General features: G+C 43.9%; 1 protein-coding gene across 2 annotated transcripts in view; it reads right to left on the bottom strand.

Moving 5' to 3' along the window:
- The window catches only part of LOC130072093 (uncharacterized), a 39,546-nt gene extending 30,413 nt beyond the window's left edge, over positions 1-9,133 (bottom strand). For both annotated transcript variants that reach the window (XM_056237045.1, XM_056237036.1), the window contains exons 1-2: positions 8,959-9,133; positions 8,223-8,335 (exon numbers count right to left, since the gene is read on the bottom strand). In XM_056237045.1, coding sequence (XP_056093020.1) covers positions 8,223-8,327 — 105 coding nt within the window. In that variant the 5' untranslated portion in view covers positions 8,328-8,335; positions 8,959-9,133. The remainder of the gene's footprint in view (positions 1-8,222; positions 8,336-8,958) is intronic.
- Positions 9,134-15,218: the final 6,085 nt, after the last annotated feature.

Below are 15,218 nucleotides of genomic sequence, written 5' to 3' on the forward strand. Positions count from 1 at the left end.
AGAGTCAGGGTTTTACAGCCGATACTTCATTGTTCCCAAGAAGGATGGGGAGTTACGTCCTATTCTAGATCTGCGTCAGCTAAACGGCAGAGTCCAGAAACTCAAGTTCAAAATGCTTACACTCAAACAGATCGTATCACAGATTCAGTCCGAGGACTGGTTTGTCACAATAGACTTGAAGGACGCTTATTTTCATATATCCATCCATCCTCATCACAGGAGGTTCCTGAGGTTCGCTTTCGGGGGCGAAGCGTACCAATATCGGGTTCTTCCATTTGGCCTAGGTCTATCACCCCACACTTTTACGAAATGCGTGGATGCAGCACTGGCTCCTCTCAGACTCCAGGGCATCCGCGTATTAAATTATATAGACGATTGGTTGATTCTAGCTCAGTCCGAGCAGTTGGCGGTTCGGCATCGAGATGTCGTTCTGTCACACATAAAGAAGTTGGGGTTACGGCTAAACACCAAGAAGAGTGTGCTCCTCCCAGCACAGAGGAGCACTTTTCTAGGGGTAGTGTGGGATTCGACAACTATGCAAGCACGATTGTCTCCAGCATGTATTTCTGCAATTCTCACAGCCGTAAAGAATGTGAAACTAGGCTAGTCACTCACTGTGAAACAGTTTCAGAGACTGTTGGGGCTCATGACAGCTGCGTCCAACGTTATCACTCTTGGCCTTCTGTACATAAGACCCCTGCAGTGGTGGCTCGGGGAAATCCGTTTCGCACGATCAAGGTCACGCGGCAATGCCTACGTGCCTTGGTCATGTGGAAGAAACCTTGGTTCCTCGCCCAGGGCCCAGTTTTGGGAGTTCTTTGTCGACGCGTCACGCTATCGACGGATGCTTCCCTTACAGGCTGGGGGGCAGTCATGAGTGGCCGCTCGGCGACAGGTCTATGGCAGGACCATCAGCAGTCTTGGCATATAAACCGACTAGAAATGATGGCAGTATTTCGGGCTCTCAAGTACTTCCTGCCAGACCTGAGAGGCCGTCATGTGCTTGTCCGCATGGACAAGACATCGGTGGTCTTTTACATCAACCATCAGGGGGGACTGAGGTCCCGATTATTGTGCAAGTTGGCTCAACAGATCCTCCTATGGGCCCAGGGGAAGTTGCTGTCGCTCAGGGCAGTATACATCCCAGGGTGTCTGAATGTAGGGGCAGATATCCTGTCAAGACAGGGGCTGAGGCCCGGGGAGTGGAGACTTCACCCAGAGGTGGTGGAGCTCCTATGGGAGAACTTCGGTCGAGCCCAGGTCGACCTTTTTGCATCTTACGATACAACCCATTGTCCACTTTGGTTCTCCCTCACGCAGCCAGCTCCTCTCGGACTGGACGCTATGGTGCAGGTGTGGCCGAGGCTACAACTGTACGCCTTTGCCCCGATATCAATGCTCCCGGGAGCTCTGGAAAGGGTTTGCCAGGAAGGGGCTCATCTGTTATTAGTAGCCCCGCACTGGCCGACCAGAGTGTGGTTCGCGGACCTAGTGTCCCTCCTGGACGGCTCTCCGATGGAGATTCCGGTCAGGAGGGATCTGCTTTCCCATGCGGGGGGCATGATATTTCACCCTCGCCCGGAGTTGTGGAAGCTGTGGGCTTGGCCTCTGAGGGTGCCCAGCTCATAAGTTCCGGTCTCTCGACTGAGGTCATGGAGACCATCCTTCAATCCAGAGCTCCCTCCACGAGAAAACTATACTCTTTGAAATGGAAACTGTTCTCTACATGGTGTGGAGAATGTTCTTTGAATCCTGTTGACTGCCCGGTTGGTTTAGTTCTCGATTTCCTACAAGGCAAGGCAAGGCAAGGCAAGTTTATTTATATAGCACATTTCATACACAATGGTAATTCAAGGTGCTTTACATAGAAAAATCAAAAGAAATAGGAATAATTAAAACAGTTAAAAATAAAGAGATTAAAATAATCAAAAGAAATAAGAATAATTAAAACAGTTTAGAATAAAAAATTAAATAAAATACAGTACAAACAGTCGGACACAGTGGCACAGTGCTCATTCAGTAAATGCATAGCTAAACAGATGTGTTTTGAGTCTGGATTTGAATGTGACTACTGTAGGAGCACATCTGATCTCCTCTGGAAGCTGGTTCCAGCTGCGGCTGGCATAATAGCTAAAAGCAGAGTCTCCGTGCTTAGAGTGAACCCTTGGTATTTCTAGCTGATGTGATCCTAATGATCTGAGTGATCTGTTGGGTTTATATTCAGTGAGCATATCTGCAATGTATTTAGGTCCTAGGCCATTAAATGATTTATATACCAGTAATAATACTTTAAAATCAATCCTAAATGTAACTGGGAGCCAGTGTAGAGACCTGAGGACTGGTGTGATATGTTCATATTTTCTGGTTCTGCTCAGGATCCTGGCAGCAGCGTTCTGTATGAGCTGCAACTGTCTTATGGTCTTTTTAGGAAGCCCAGTGAGGAGTCCATTACAGTAATCCACCCTGCTGGTGATGAAAGCATGCACAAGTTTCTCTAAGTCTTGACTGGAAACAAAGCATCTAATTCTTGCAATATTTTTCAGATGATAGTATGCTGATTTAGTTATTGATTTGACATGACTACTGAAACTAAGGTCTGACTCTAGAGACACACCAAGATTCCTGACTTGATTTTTAGTTGTTAGACCCCTAGCGTCAAGGTATGCATTCACCTTGAGAACTTCATCTTTGTTTCCAAACGCAATGACTTCAGTTTTGTCTTTGTTTAACTGAAGAAAGTTTTGGCACATCCAACCGTTGACTTCATCAATGCATTGGCACAGGGAGTCAATGGGGCTGTAGTCGTTAGGCGATAGGGCTAAGTAGAGCTGTGTGTCGTCTGCATAGCTGTGGTAAGAGATTCGGTTCTTTCTCATTATTTGGCTCATTGGGAGCATATACAGGTTGAATAGGAGTGGTGCAAGAATTGAGCCTTGAGGGACTCCACATGTCATGGATGTCCACTCAGACTTATGGTCTCCTATACTCACATAATAACCTCTCCCTTCTAAGTATGACCTGAACCATTTTAGGACTATCCCAGAAAGCCCCACCCAGTTTTCCAGCCTGTCAAGAAGTATGTCGTGATCGACAGTGTCAAATGCAGCACTGAGGTCGAGTAGTACCAGCACTGATAATTTCCCTGTATCAGTATTTAAGCGAATATCATTTATTATCTTTATGAGCGCTGTCTCTGTGCTGTGATGCGATCTGAAACCAGATTGAAAATTGTCAAAGTATCCATTCAAGCTTAAGAATTTGTTCAGCTGATTGAAGACAACTTTTTCAATGATCTTGCCTATGAAAGGAAGATTTGAGATCGGTCTATAGTTGCTTAATATGGTCTTATCCAGATTGCTCTTTTTCAGGAGGGGCTTGACAACTGCAGTTTTCAGGGAGTTTGGAAAATTCCCAGAGAGAAGTGAGGCATTTACCACTTCTAGGAGATCTGCTTCTAAACAGTTTAACACACTTTTGAAGAAAGATGTGGGAAGTGCGTCAAGGGCGCAGGTTGATGTTTTAAGGTGCTGTACGGTTTCTTCTAAAATTTTGCCATCAATTTCTTCAAAATCAGACATAGTAGCTACTTTCTGCGGTTGTGGTCTGATCTGTCTGACCCCAGTGCGGCTCAATGATGTGCTGATCACCTTTCTGATATTATTGATTTTCTCAGAGAAGAAAGAAGCAAACTCCCTGCACTTGCTGTCTGAAAGCAATTCATTGGGAATCTGGCTTGGGGGGTTTGTCAGTCTCTCTACAGTAGCAAAAAGAGTGCGTGTGTTGTTTAAGTTGCTGTTTATAATATTTGAGAAGAAAGTCTGTCTAGCTTTGCCTAGTTCCATATTAAAAGCATGGATGCTGTCTTTGTAGATGTTATAATGGACTACAAGTTTTGTCTTCCGCCACATGCGCTCTGTTTTTCTGCATTGTCTTTTCATATTTTGCACAGCTGTTGAGTTTCTCCAAGGTGCTTTTTGTCTACCACTATTCTTCCTGACTTTCACAGGAGCAATATCATCAATTACACTTTTAACTTTTGAGTTAAAACAATCAAGGAGAAAATCAACAGAGTCAGCAGATATGCTTGGTGTTGAAGATATAGCCTTCATAAATAGTACACTAGTGTTCTCATTTATGCATCTCTTCTTGACAGACACAGATCTAGCTTCAATGGCAGGAGAGATCAATATATCAAAGAAAATACAGAAATGATCAGACAGTGTTACATCCTTAATAACAATCGATGAAATGTTTAGACCCTTACTGATAAGTAAATCTAGAGTGTGTCCACGAGTGTGTGTCGGTCCATGTACATGCTGAATCAGGTCAAAAGTTTTTAAAACAGTTTTGATTTCTTTTGCCATATTTGTATCATTATCTATGTGAATGTTAAAATCTCCAGCAATAGCAAAACAGTCGAACTCTGAGGAAATTGTTGATAACAGTTCTGTAAAGTCCTCAGCAAAGGCTGGAGAGTATTTTGGAGGCCTGTAAATAATGATAAGTAAAATGCGTGGGGCACCTTTTAAAACAATACCGAGATATTCAAAAGACGGGTAGTTACCAAATGATGTTTGCTTACATTGATAGACATCCTTAAAAAGAGCAGCTACTCCTCCACCTCTCCTTACAGCTCTGCAGACACTCATAAAAGTAAAGTTAGGAGGGGCTGTTTCATTGAGGACTGTTGCACTGCAGCTGTCTTCTAGCCAGGTTTCATTTAGAAGCATAAAATCCAGGTTGTATGTGGTTATTAAGTCATTGACTAGAAGTGATTTATTTTTAAGTGAGCGGATGTTTAAAAGTGCTAACTTAACAGTCTTACTTTTTGTCCCCACAGCAGTCTTAGTTTGGCGTGTAATAGGCACCAGATTAGATGGGTTTGCTGTACGGCTTTTGAAGGCCTTAGACCTTCTATCATGTAATCGAACAGCAATAGAGAAAGATACAGGCACACTGGGTTCCCGCTTGTTATGTAAACATTTAAGAAAGTTACTGTTGTCATAGCGGAGACCCGACACATATCACTGAGAGCTGGTATCAGTTGTTTTTGGTTGACCTCGGGCCGATGGAGGAGGGTGTGGGCCCTGGCGCTGTGGCAGAGGCCGAAGAGCTCTCACAGGAGGAGGGGGAGGGCGAGCTGGGCCTGCAGGCTTTGGTGGTTGTGGGGCCTGCCGCTTTTTGGTTGACATCTGGGGGCTTGCAGCAAAAGAGTGGGATAGTTTGGTTCCAGCAAACACCAGTTCTTCCATTTTCTCTGAGAAGCACAGAAGTGGAGATGCTGGAGATAGAGAAAATGTGTCTGGTGAGACGGGCTGTTGCTCTGGTGTTATCGGCTGTAATATGCTGTCCTGGTTTCCCTGGCTGTTTTCCAGAAAGTCGTCCTTGGGTGCTGAATCTTGGAGCAGTTCTAGTATGTCACAGTCTGTCTGTGGTGAGCTCTGTGGGCGGGGCTCAGCTGAGATTGTGTCCGTGAGCAGAAGTTGTTGTGGCTGCATGGTGTTATCATTGTCCTTGTGTGACGTGTCAACCGCATGTCCATTCAGGTGCTGAAGTGAAGTCCTGTGGTCATTCATACTGTGTCCAGGTATGTGTGTGCCATTCAGGTTGAGTGGATTGGCACACACTGCAGAAGGATGATGGAGGGAGAAGCAGATATTGTCCTTTAGCACTCTTGAGCCAAGTTTGTTTGGGTGGTGGCCATCCTGTTGAAACAGTTGCCTCTGACTCCAGAAAAGATTGAAGTTGTCAATTAAGTTTACTCCTTTTAAATAGCAGGTTTTTTGGAGCCATGTATTAAGCCCAAGCAACCGTGAAAACCTGTTTGTTCCTCTTGCTGGGAGTGGTCCACTGATGAATGTTTGAACTTTCAGTCTTTTAAGTGTTTCAAAAAGTTCATTGAAATCCTTCTTAAGGAGTTCTGACTGCTCTTTATGAATATCATTTTTCCCCACATGAATGATGAGTCGATTTGCAGTTTTATGTTTCATCAGAATGTTCTGAAGTTCCCTGTTTACATCAGAAGTTGTTGCTTGTGGAAGGCAGCATGTAGTTGTATCCCTGCTACTAATGTTTTTGATTATGGAGTCACCCACTATCAGAGTCCTGGGCTCGGCTGCGCTCTGAGCTGAGTGCCGCTGTCTGCTCGACCTTGAGTGCCAGTTAGCAGTGTTAGCTACTGGCTGATTCAGTCTGTGTTCGATCACATTCATCACATTCAGGGATTCCTCATTCATTAATACTTCAAATCTGTTCTCAAGATGTATAGGCGGTGGTAGGAGACCAGTGTTTGCAATCCTTGTCAGAGCCGTATCTGGGGTAGAGGATGCTACTGCAGCAATATGTGATACTCGTGACAATCTGATGTCTCGAGTGCCTTTGGGTCTCGCTCCCTGTTTGTGCCATCGATTTGTAAGTCGATCGGCTTGTTTCTCTACACTCAGTATGGCCTGTCGAGGAGTACTAGATGCATGGGACTCACCGGCTGTATGCTGAGGGCGTCCATGGCTGATCTCTGTTGTGTGTTCCGTCTGGTTTGGTGGTCCCACAAATAACTTTGTTTCAAGAACTACAATCCTTTGTAAAAGTCTGTGGCAGTTAATGCAGCAAGTAGATTCCAGAGGAGGCATTTTCTCTTATCCTTTGTGAGTGTAGACAGTTGTGATTTTCTCTTCCCCGGAATTTAAGCTTTCAGTGGGAGGCTGGTCAAGTAAAAAGAATTCTGCTTTTTTGTAGTAATCCAAGCGTTTGAGCACTGTGCTGATTAGCTGAAGTTAAAATTAGGTGATAAAAGGAGATAAAATATAAAAATATAAAAGCGATAGAGCAAAGCGCGGAGCAGTAAGCAAGAGCGTCCGAACAGTGGCAGAGCAGGAAGTAATCCTACAAGACCGTTTCTCTGCTGGATTATCTCCTTCCACCTTAAAGGTGTATGTAGCGGCCATATCTGCCTATCGGTCCCCTGTGGGGGCTTCTTCTCTCAGGAGAGATCCTCTTATCACTCGTTTTCTCCGTGGAACATTGAGGCTGAGGCCTGCTTTGCACTCCAGAGCACCGGCTTGGGACCTGGCCATTGTACTCGAGGGTCTGGCCTTGGCTCCCTTCGAGCCTATAGAAGAGGTTTCAGAAAAGTTCCTCACTTTAAAGACTTTATTTCTTCTCGCTATTTCTTCCATCAAGAGAATTGGAGATTTACAAGCTCTGTCGGTTGCTCCTTCATGTCTGGAATTTGCACCTGGTATGGTTAAGGCATTTCTACACCCTAGGTCGGGTTACATTCCTAAGGTCCCTACTAATGTGATGGGTCCTATTGTGCTGCAGGCCTTCTGTCCTCCACCTTTTTGTACCCCAGATCAGGAAAGTCTCAATCTGCTATGTCCAGTTCGGGCATTGGATGCTTACGTGCACAGAGCTGCCCTGTGGCGTAGATCAGAGCAGTTGTTTGTCTGCTTTGGTTCAACCAAGAAAGGTTGCCCTGCATCGAGACAAGTGATGAGCAAATGGATAGTTGAGACTATCTCCATTGCTTATAAGACGGTCAGACGGTCCTCACCTATGGACGTCCGCGCCCATTCTACTAGGAGTATGGCTGCCTCTAAGGCTTTCATTTCGGGTGTTTCCCTTCAGGACGTTTGTAATGCGGCAGGTTGGTCCTCACCGCATACATTTGTCAGATTCTATGACCTAGACCTCTCCACTCCTGGGGCTAGGTTGCTTGTTTCTTAGTGTGCGCTTGGACTTCACACAGAACGGGCATTTCTCAGTATGGCGTAGTGGGTATGGGGTTCCCACCGCGTCTCGAACGCAGCTCGAGTTCCCTTGAAAGGGAACGTCTCAGGTTACGTATGTAACCCTGGTTCCCTGAGAGGGAACGAGACGCTGCGTTCGCCTGCCATACCTCCTGCATGCCCTGATCGACTTGCTTCAGGACTTTTTCAGAAGCTGTCGCGGTCTGCTTTCAGGGGTGCTTTATAGTTTCCTGGTCTATGACGTCACATGACGTTCTGCTCTCTCATTGGACTGATTGTACAGAGGCTTCACGACGCAATCACGCAAAGCGTTTCCACCGCATCTCAAACGCAGCGTCTCGTTCCCTCTCAGGGAACCAGGGTTACATACGTAACCTGAGACGTTTTCTCTTTTTTTTTGTGAAGCTAAGGAATATATACATCTTACACAACAGCCCATTTACAGGCTATATAATCATATTCTACAATACTTACATCTTTGACTTCGTCTTTGAACACTTTGAGGTGCAGGTCTTGAAGGACACTCTGACTATGTCTGCGGATACGTTTCATGGACTCTTTCTGATGTGTTTCCATCATTTCTCTCTCTTAAATGCAAATAAGCGTGATTTTATTTTAAATGATAATTTCGTTTATCCACACTTCACACTTGGTAATAAAGTAAACATTTCATTAAAAAAAACATTCAGGTTCAACTCCTGTTCTACAGTAAGATGCATGCGTCTTGAGCAATTTCATCAGGTGCTCAGTGTCAGTAGCAGATGGCAGGAAAACAGCCAAGGTGCAGACACATGCTTAAATAATGCATGAACAACTTGAATATCCTGATGAAAACTATTTTAGAGAGATAACAGTCATCTGCTTTGAAAGACTCTGAAATCTAGTTCGCAACTGTTGATCCATCTGGAATTGTACAAACATATTATGTTGATACATGTACAGGTACTTTTTTTTGTTGATTAATTTAAATTCTTGACTATTTAAAAAACACCTTCACTGTATTGAAGATTACTTTAATAAGTCATTTGCATTCGATTTGAAGGTTATTTTGGAAAGTAGGAAGCAATTATCCATTTTAAACTAATTTAAAGGTTGGATGGACATTTTTCAGACTAAAAAACACAACCAAGTACATATATTTTCAACTAGAATCACATCTATATTACGATGACATGTTTAGTTAAAAAAAAAGTTAGTCTAGTAAACTCACCAGATCTATTTTCTTCACAGCTTCATCTGGTTAAAGCAGCAATATTGTTGTCTTGTTTCTTTCTCTGTCGTCAAGGAGTCATCTGATACCTGGATAGGTTTGACGCCCAGCTCTTATACTCTACAATAGCATGTATTTTTAATAGGCTGTGACCTGCCGTCTTCAACTGGTACAAGGGTCATATGTAGGACAGAGAGGAAAGTAAGCTGCGTCTCAGGTGTTGCTTGGTTTTTGCTTATTATTTAAAGGCCCTATACTGTATGTCTTTTTCAGTTGTTTGTGATGGATAAGGATTAAGCATAAGGATATTTTTTTGTAAACAAATTCTACCTGAAAAAAAAATATTTAAGAGCTTTGTATGTTCATTCAAATGCAAAGAAAAATGTTAATATTTTATTACTGTACATTTTTTTCCAGGTCTAGAAGTCTCACTTTTAAAAATCAGGCTTCCTCATATACAGTATCCAGGTTTTTCAAGACCATGGGGGCCCAAACAGTTGATCCCCAGAGGCAATGAGTCTGTCTACAGAGAGGAGGAACAGAGGCTGATGGTGTGGTGCACAGATAATAATCTGACTAATCATCAAGAAAACAAAATCACTCATTATTTATATTAGAAAGAAGCAGGATGTTCACACACCACTGCACATCAACGGGGAGATGGTGGAGAGAGTGTCCAGCTTTACATTTCTAGGCAAACACATCTCAGAGGACCTCTAATGAACGATAAACATCACAGCGCTAGTCAAGAATTCTTAAAACCGGCTGTACTTCTTAAGAACGCTCAGGAAGGTAAAGCCTGTCACAATGGCTCTTAGTGTCATTCTACCGCTGCTCCATAGAGAGTGTCCTCACACATGGCATGCTGGTGTGGTATGGAGGCAGCTCTGCAGCTAATAGAAAGGCCCTGCAGATAGTCATAAAGACTGCACCGGACATCACAAACCAACAGCTATCTGCCCTGGATGACATATTTACCTCCCGTTGCCGGCAGAAAAACACATAACATTCTGAAGGACACGTGTCACCCTTCCCATCACCTTTTTGAAATGTTTCCATCTGGAAAACTCTACAGGTCTATCAAAACACGCACCACAAGATTCATGAACAGTTTATATTGTAAAGCACAATATGGCCTTTGTTTGTAATATGCACTTTTAACTATTCATTAATGTATACGTTGGCAAGTCCATAATTCCGTTGTTTGTCCAATGACAATAAAGAATCTAATCTAAAATGTAAGTTACATTATGAGCCTGGTCATTTAAAGCTTAATTTCTGCTTCATCAATACTCCGTTAACTGTTTTTGTCCTGTCACCCCAGGCTCTCTCATGCAGTTGCTGTGAATGGAAAGGATCAGCTCTATTAGCCTCAGAGAGCCTCTGGAGCAGGCAGCTGCTGCCTCCCCGCTGTGCTCGTTATGTCCATAAACAGGCCTAGGTTCCGTGTTGTGCTTGGCAGATTTCGTCTCACTCCCTGCCAGTCCCACTAAAGCGAGTTGTCAGTCACTTAAGGAGCTGGACTGCATTACCTTGAGTAGTTGAGCATTTTGGTTTAAAAATTTGTTTTAGAGTTTTGAGCATCTGATTTCCTCTCTTGCTTTAGGCAATGACATGTTTTGGAGCTGTCAGAGGTAGTGTCAGTAGGTTTTGCTGATATCAGAACATTCACATGTGGTAGTCATTTTGTCTGAAGTACCATCAGACAGGCAGACGTGTTGGCCGGTAGTGATGGCGATGAAGGATCCGTGCTTCTCGTTTGTTTAGAAATATAGCAATAACAAATGTAACCACTAGAGTCTGCTAGAGAATCAATTGTCTGTGCTGTTGGCCATTACTGGCTCTTTCTGCTAATTTTCCTGGCGTGACCATGCTGTATCATATTTTCATTTCTGCTAAGGGAGTGAAACAAGATCTGTTTAATGGGAACATCTTCAAAACAGAAAGATCTGAAAGGCTTAAATGATGTGCAGTCCAGTCTGCGGTCATCCAGTGTTTTTTTCCCAGTGTTTTTTTTTATTTTTTTAAATCAACAATAGGTACTGGTTTTAACACACAGACAAAATGTTTCATAATGCGAAACAGCTCTTCCAGCCGACAAATCTGACTAATCGATCTCTTTATGTTAACTGGCAGTGTACAGCTGATGGAGACCTCAGCAGAGAGCACAGTGAAAAGGGGAGGATCTGGCTGCCCTTCAGGCTTTCTTGTCTCCTGCTGCTCACAACACATGGCACATAGTTTATCTTTCTCACTTGCAGCACAAAGACAGGAGGTAATGAGTTATTCACAAGTCTTGACCTGAAATGTATTCACTCCTTTCTTTTCGATTAAGTATTGTTTAACTGATGGGTCATGTCATGACCACTGTTTCCCAAAATGTTTGTCCTACTAACTCTCTCTCACCAAGTGCAGCTAAAGTACCCCATTCACTGACTCTAAACCTGACATTCTTTGGACTGTACTGGGTATCATTAAAATGGCCATTATTACAATATATCGCTTTTAAAGGTGTGGTATAATGCCCTTTTCACAAGATGTAATTTAAGTATTTGATGTCCCCAGAGTGTGTGTGTGAAGTTTTAGCTCAAAATACCCTTCATATATTTTTATATAGCATGTTAAAATTGTCACGTTTTGAGGGTGAGCAAAAACGCAATGTTTTTGTGCCTGTCCCTTTAAATGCAAATTAGCTACTGCTCCCGTTACAGAAGGCGAAGCTACAAAAGATTTTGTTCTTTTACCTCACACAGACATGCACTGAGAATTTAAAAAACTTTTAGCCTTTTATGTTCAAACCGGAGTCAGACAACAATGGAGAGGCTCAAGAAAGAGTGACAAAATGTAGACAACATTTCTGAATGGTTGGTTGATGAATTCATGTTGCTTATGTGCAGCAATTCTTCCAAGCTAACGATGGTTAGCTCCTTGACATCCTCCTCTTCGTCATTCTTAGCTCTTTTAAAAAAGCTATTTATTTGCGGGACATTTTTAATAGCAGCCGCATCTTTCTCTTCCTTTTCCTTCTTTTTTTTCTCTTGGCAGTCCATGTAAACAGTCCATGCGGCCTGCTTCCAATCGTCACCTGTCCAGCCATCCAACTGACATATAAAACAGACAATCAAGATACTTCATTTTTTGTAAACAACTTTTTTAAAATTCTGATTGGATAATTATCAAGATCGAGGCCAAGCCTTGTGTATACCATTTTTATGTAGCGCACAAAAAAAACTCACGGAGGGCCCCTCTCTGCGTAAGGGCCCCTGGGCATGTGCCCAGATTGGCATATGGTAGATCCGGCCCTGGTTATGGGCAATATTAGCCGTTAGTGTGCATCGATCTGCACTTCGAATTCTAACCGGAAATAGTAGACCATCCGGGTATCTTTTGAATACTCATTTCAAAATACTATGATTTTGGGACACACTAATTCTATTTTTGAGTACAATTTAGGACAGATAGTATGCGAATTGGGATACACTACTGTAAAACCCAACAAGTTAAGCTAACTCATTTCATTTTAGGAAACCGATTACCTCAATTCATTTAAGTTTATAAAAAAACGTCTCAGGTTGCGACTGTAACCTATGTTCCCTGAGAACAGGGAACGAGACACTGCGTCAAATGACGCTTTGGGGAAACGCCTCAGGCGTGACAGGTGTCTGAAATCACAATCAAATCACGTCAATCACATTGACCGGCGACAGCCCGTGAATCATTAATATGAATGATTAACATGCAACCTGGAAGTTTTAAAGGGCACCTTGCAAACATGACAATATCCTTTCGCCTGAAGGGACTGTTCTGTAGGCAGGCCCAGAGGCATGGCAAGGAGACGCAGTGTCTCGTTCCCTGTTCTCAGGGAACATAGGTTACAGTTGTAACCTGAGACGTTCCCTTTCGAAAGGGAACTCGCACTGCGTCGAATGACGCTTTGGGGAACGATATACCCACGCTGCCATGCTAAGGGGAGTGCATGCCCATTGGCAGTGACAACTGTCCGAACCAGCAAATTCAAATGAAATGCTAGAACCACTCACCCTCAGGTCGCACTGGGCTGTCAGTGACAGCATTCCCTACGGTCATAGCCCAAGATATAAGCCTCACAGGAAAACCTCCATAAACATGGTTAAATGAAAGGCCTACCTGGGCCTGCTCAAAGGCCTAGGACCACAACTTCAATTAGAAAGGGTCCCTTCTAGGGAATGTGGCTAGGGAACCTGAAGGAACCCCAGCCAATCACTATTCAGGGGAACGTACTCGCCCCAAAATGCCACCAGGACGGCCTGACCTGGCGTCAGTTACATAGACACTTAGTCTGGCCACATCCTGTCTGTCCGAAGACAGAGCCTCTGGACATATGCCTTTAGGTAAGGCATCCAACCCGAGGGACAGCGAAGCTGGCTGTGAACCGCTCGGCCCGGATCTCAGAGACAGAATATCCCGGAGAGTATGACTCAGCAAGTGCTTTCCAACCCTTACCAGCAAGGGGAGTTTCTCTACTCGATCCATGGATCTACCCAGTGTTTGTGTTTCAAAACACTGAGGAGGCATGTGAAGGCCTAAGGGCTGATCTAACTGGGAGGCCTCACGAGAGGCCTACGACCGTCTGACCAGACTCAGGAGTCCGCATGCTCAAAGTGACCCTCAGTGAGGGGAGCACATGGTCCGTCTGGTAGGCAAACCTGGCTGTAGGCAGGAAAAAGGTTCCAGAAGGGAACCAGTAGCAGAGAATGAACACTTTAGTCGAGCCAGGGCGCAAGCTCGCCTTCAGCAGCTGCCTGCTAAGGGCAGCTGAAATGATAGCAAGAGGCCAATAGCTTCCAATAGCTGCCCACTACCTGATAACCACAGTATGTGGTGAACCCACCCTCAGGGAGGCCTGGTGAGGCCTACTACCTGACAGTTCCCATTCAGGGAGGCTTGGAGGGGCCTACTACCTGATAACCACAGTATGTGGGGAACTCACCTTCAGGGAGGCCTGGTGAGGCCTACTACCTGGTAACCACAGTACGTGGGAGTTCACCTTCAGGGAGGCCTGGTGAGGCCTACTACCTGGCAGTTTCCATTCAGAGAGGCCTGGTGGGGCCTACTACCTGATAATCACAGCATGAGGGAAATCACTGTCAGGGAGGCCTGGTGAGGCCTACTACCTGACAGCCACAATATATGGGAGCTCACATTCAGGGAGACCTGGAGAGGCCTAGTACCTGAGAGTCACAGCATGTGGGAACTCACCTTCAGGGAGGCCCGGTGAGGCCAACTACCCGATAGTAAGTCAGGCTAGCTGTCCAGTTGTCTGTTCTTGGGCTTGCCTCCAGAGAGGCCTGGTGAGGCCTACTACCTGATAGCCAGCGTAAGTGGGAATTCACCTTCAGGGAGGCCTGGAGGGGCCTACTACCTGACCACCACAGTATGTGGGGAACTTACTTTCAGGGAGGCCGGGTGAGGCCTACTATCATCTCACGACTTCCATGGGGGGAGGCTGTCATACAGGGATGCTTTCTAGAAACCTACATTCACAAAGTGAAGGGTCAGAGGCAGAAATGGTGAGGGCCAGCCTTCAAGCATCGATCTATATATTTCCAAAAAAGGAAATTTTGCTTTTAACTAGGGCTGTCAAATGATTAAAAATTTTAATCAAATTAATCAGAATTTTCAGTGGATTAATCATGATTAATCACTATTTGCAATTACACCTGAATCCTAACCATTTTTTTTCCTGAAATGCATACCAAAAGATAAATAACAGGACACAGATACATAATTTTCATATTATGTCTGTTTATTAACTGTTTATTAATTAATGGTGGTTTAAATCAAACTGAAACATACTACACACCATAATATTTGTCTTTGTAATGTCCAATCGCTTCCTCTTTGGCATTCCTCTTAACCAGGATGTACAATTTACAGTATTCAATTGAACACAAAGCAATAAATGTAGTCAAATCATAACAGTGGCCTACCACATTTTTGCACAATTTGAGTCATCTGTTGCGTTTTTATGTGGAAAAAAAAACATTTTCAATAAAACTTTTAAATCAAACCAAAGAACAATCTTTTACCTTTTCCTCCATTCTTTAATCCAGTTGCTCAAAAATCCAGTTGCTAACTACTATAACATGTTGCACTGAAACTGGTCTTTTTGTTTGAACATCACCTTTCAAATCTACTGAGCTTCATCATTTTTCAGCCAGTTGCTGAGGCAAACTAACTTGTTCACATTTTCTGAAAGTAAAGCTGACCTTTTCTTGTTC

Source organism: Rhinichthys klamathensis, unplaced genomic scaffold (assembly GCF_029890125.1).
Source record: "Rhinichthys klamathensis goyatoka isolate OS25496 unplaced genomic scaffold, OSU_Roscu_1.1 h1tg000019l_1, whole genome shotgun sequence".
In the NCBI taxonomy this organism is placed as follows: domain Eukaryota; kingdom Metazoa; phylum Chordata; class Actinopteri; order Cypriniformes; family Leuciscidae; genus Rhinichthys; species Rhinichthys klamathensis.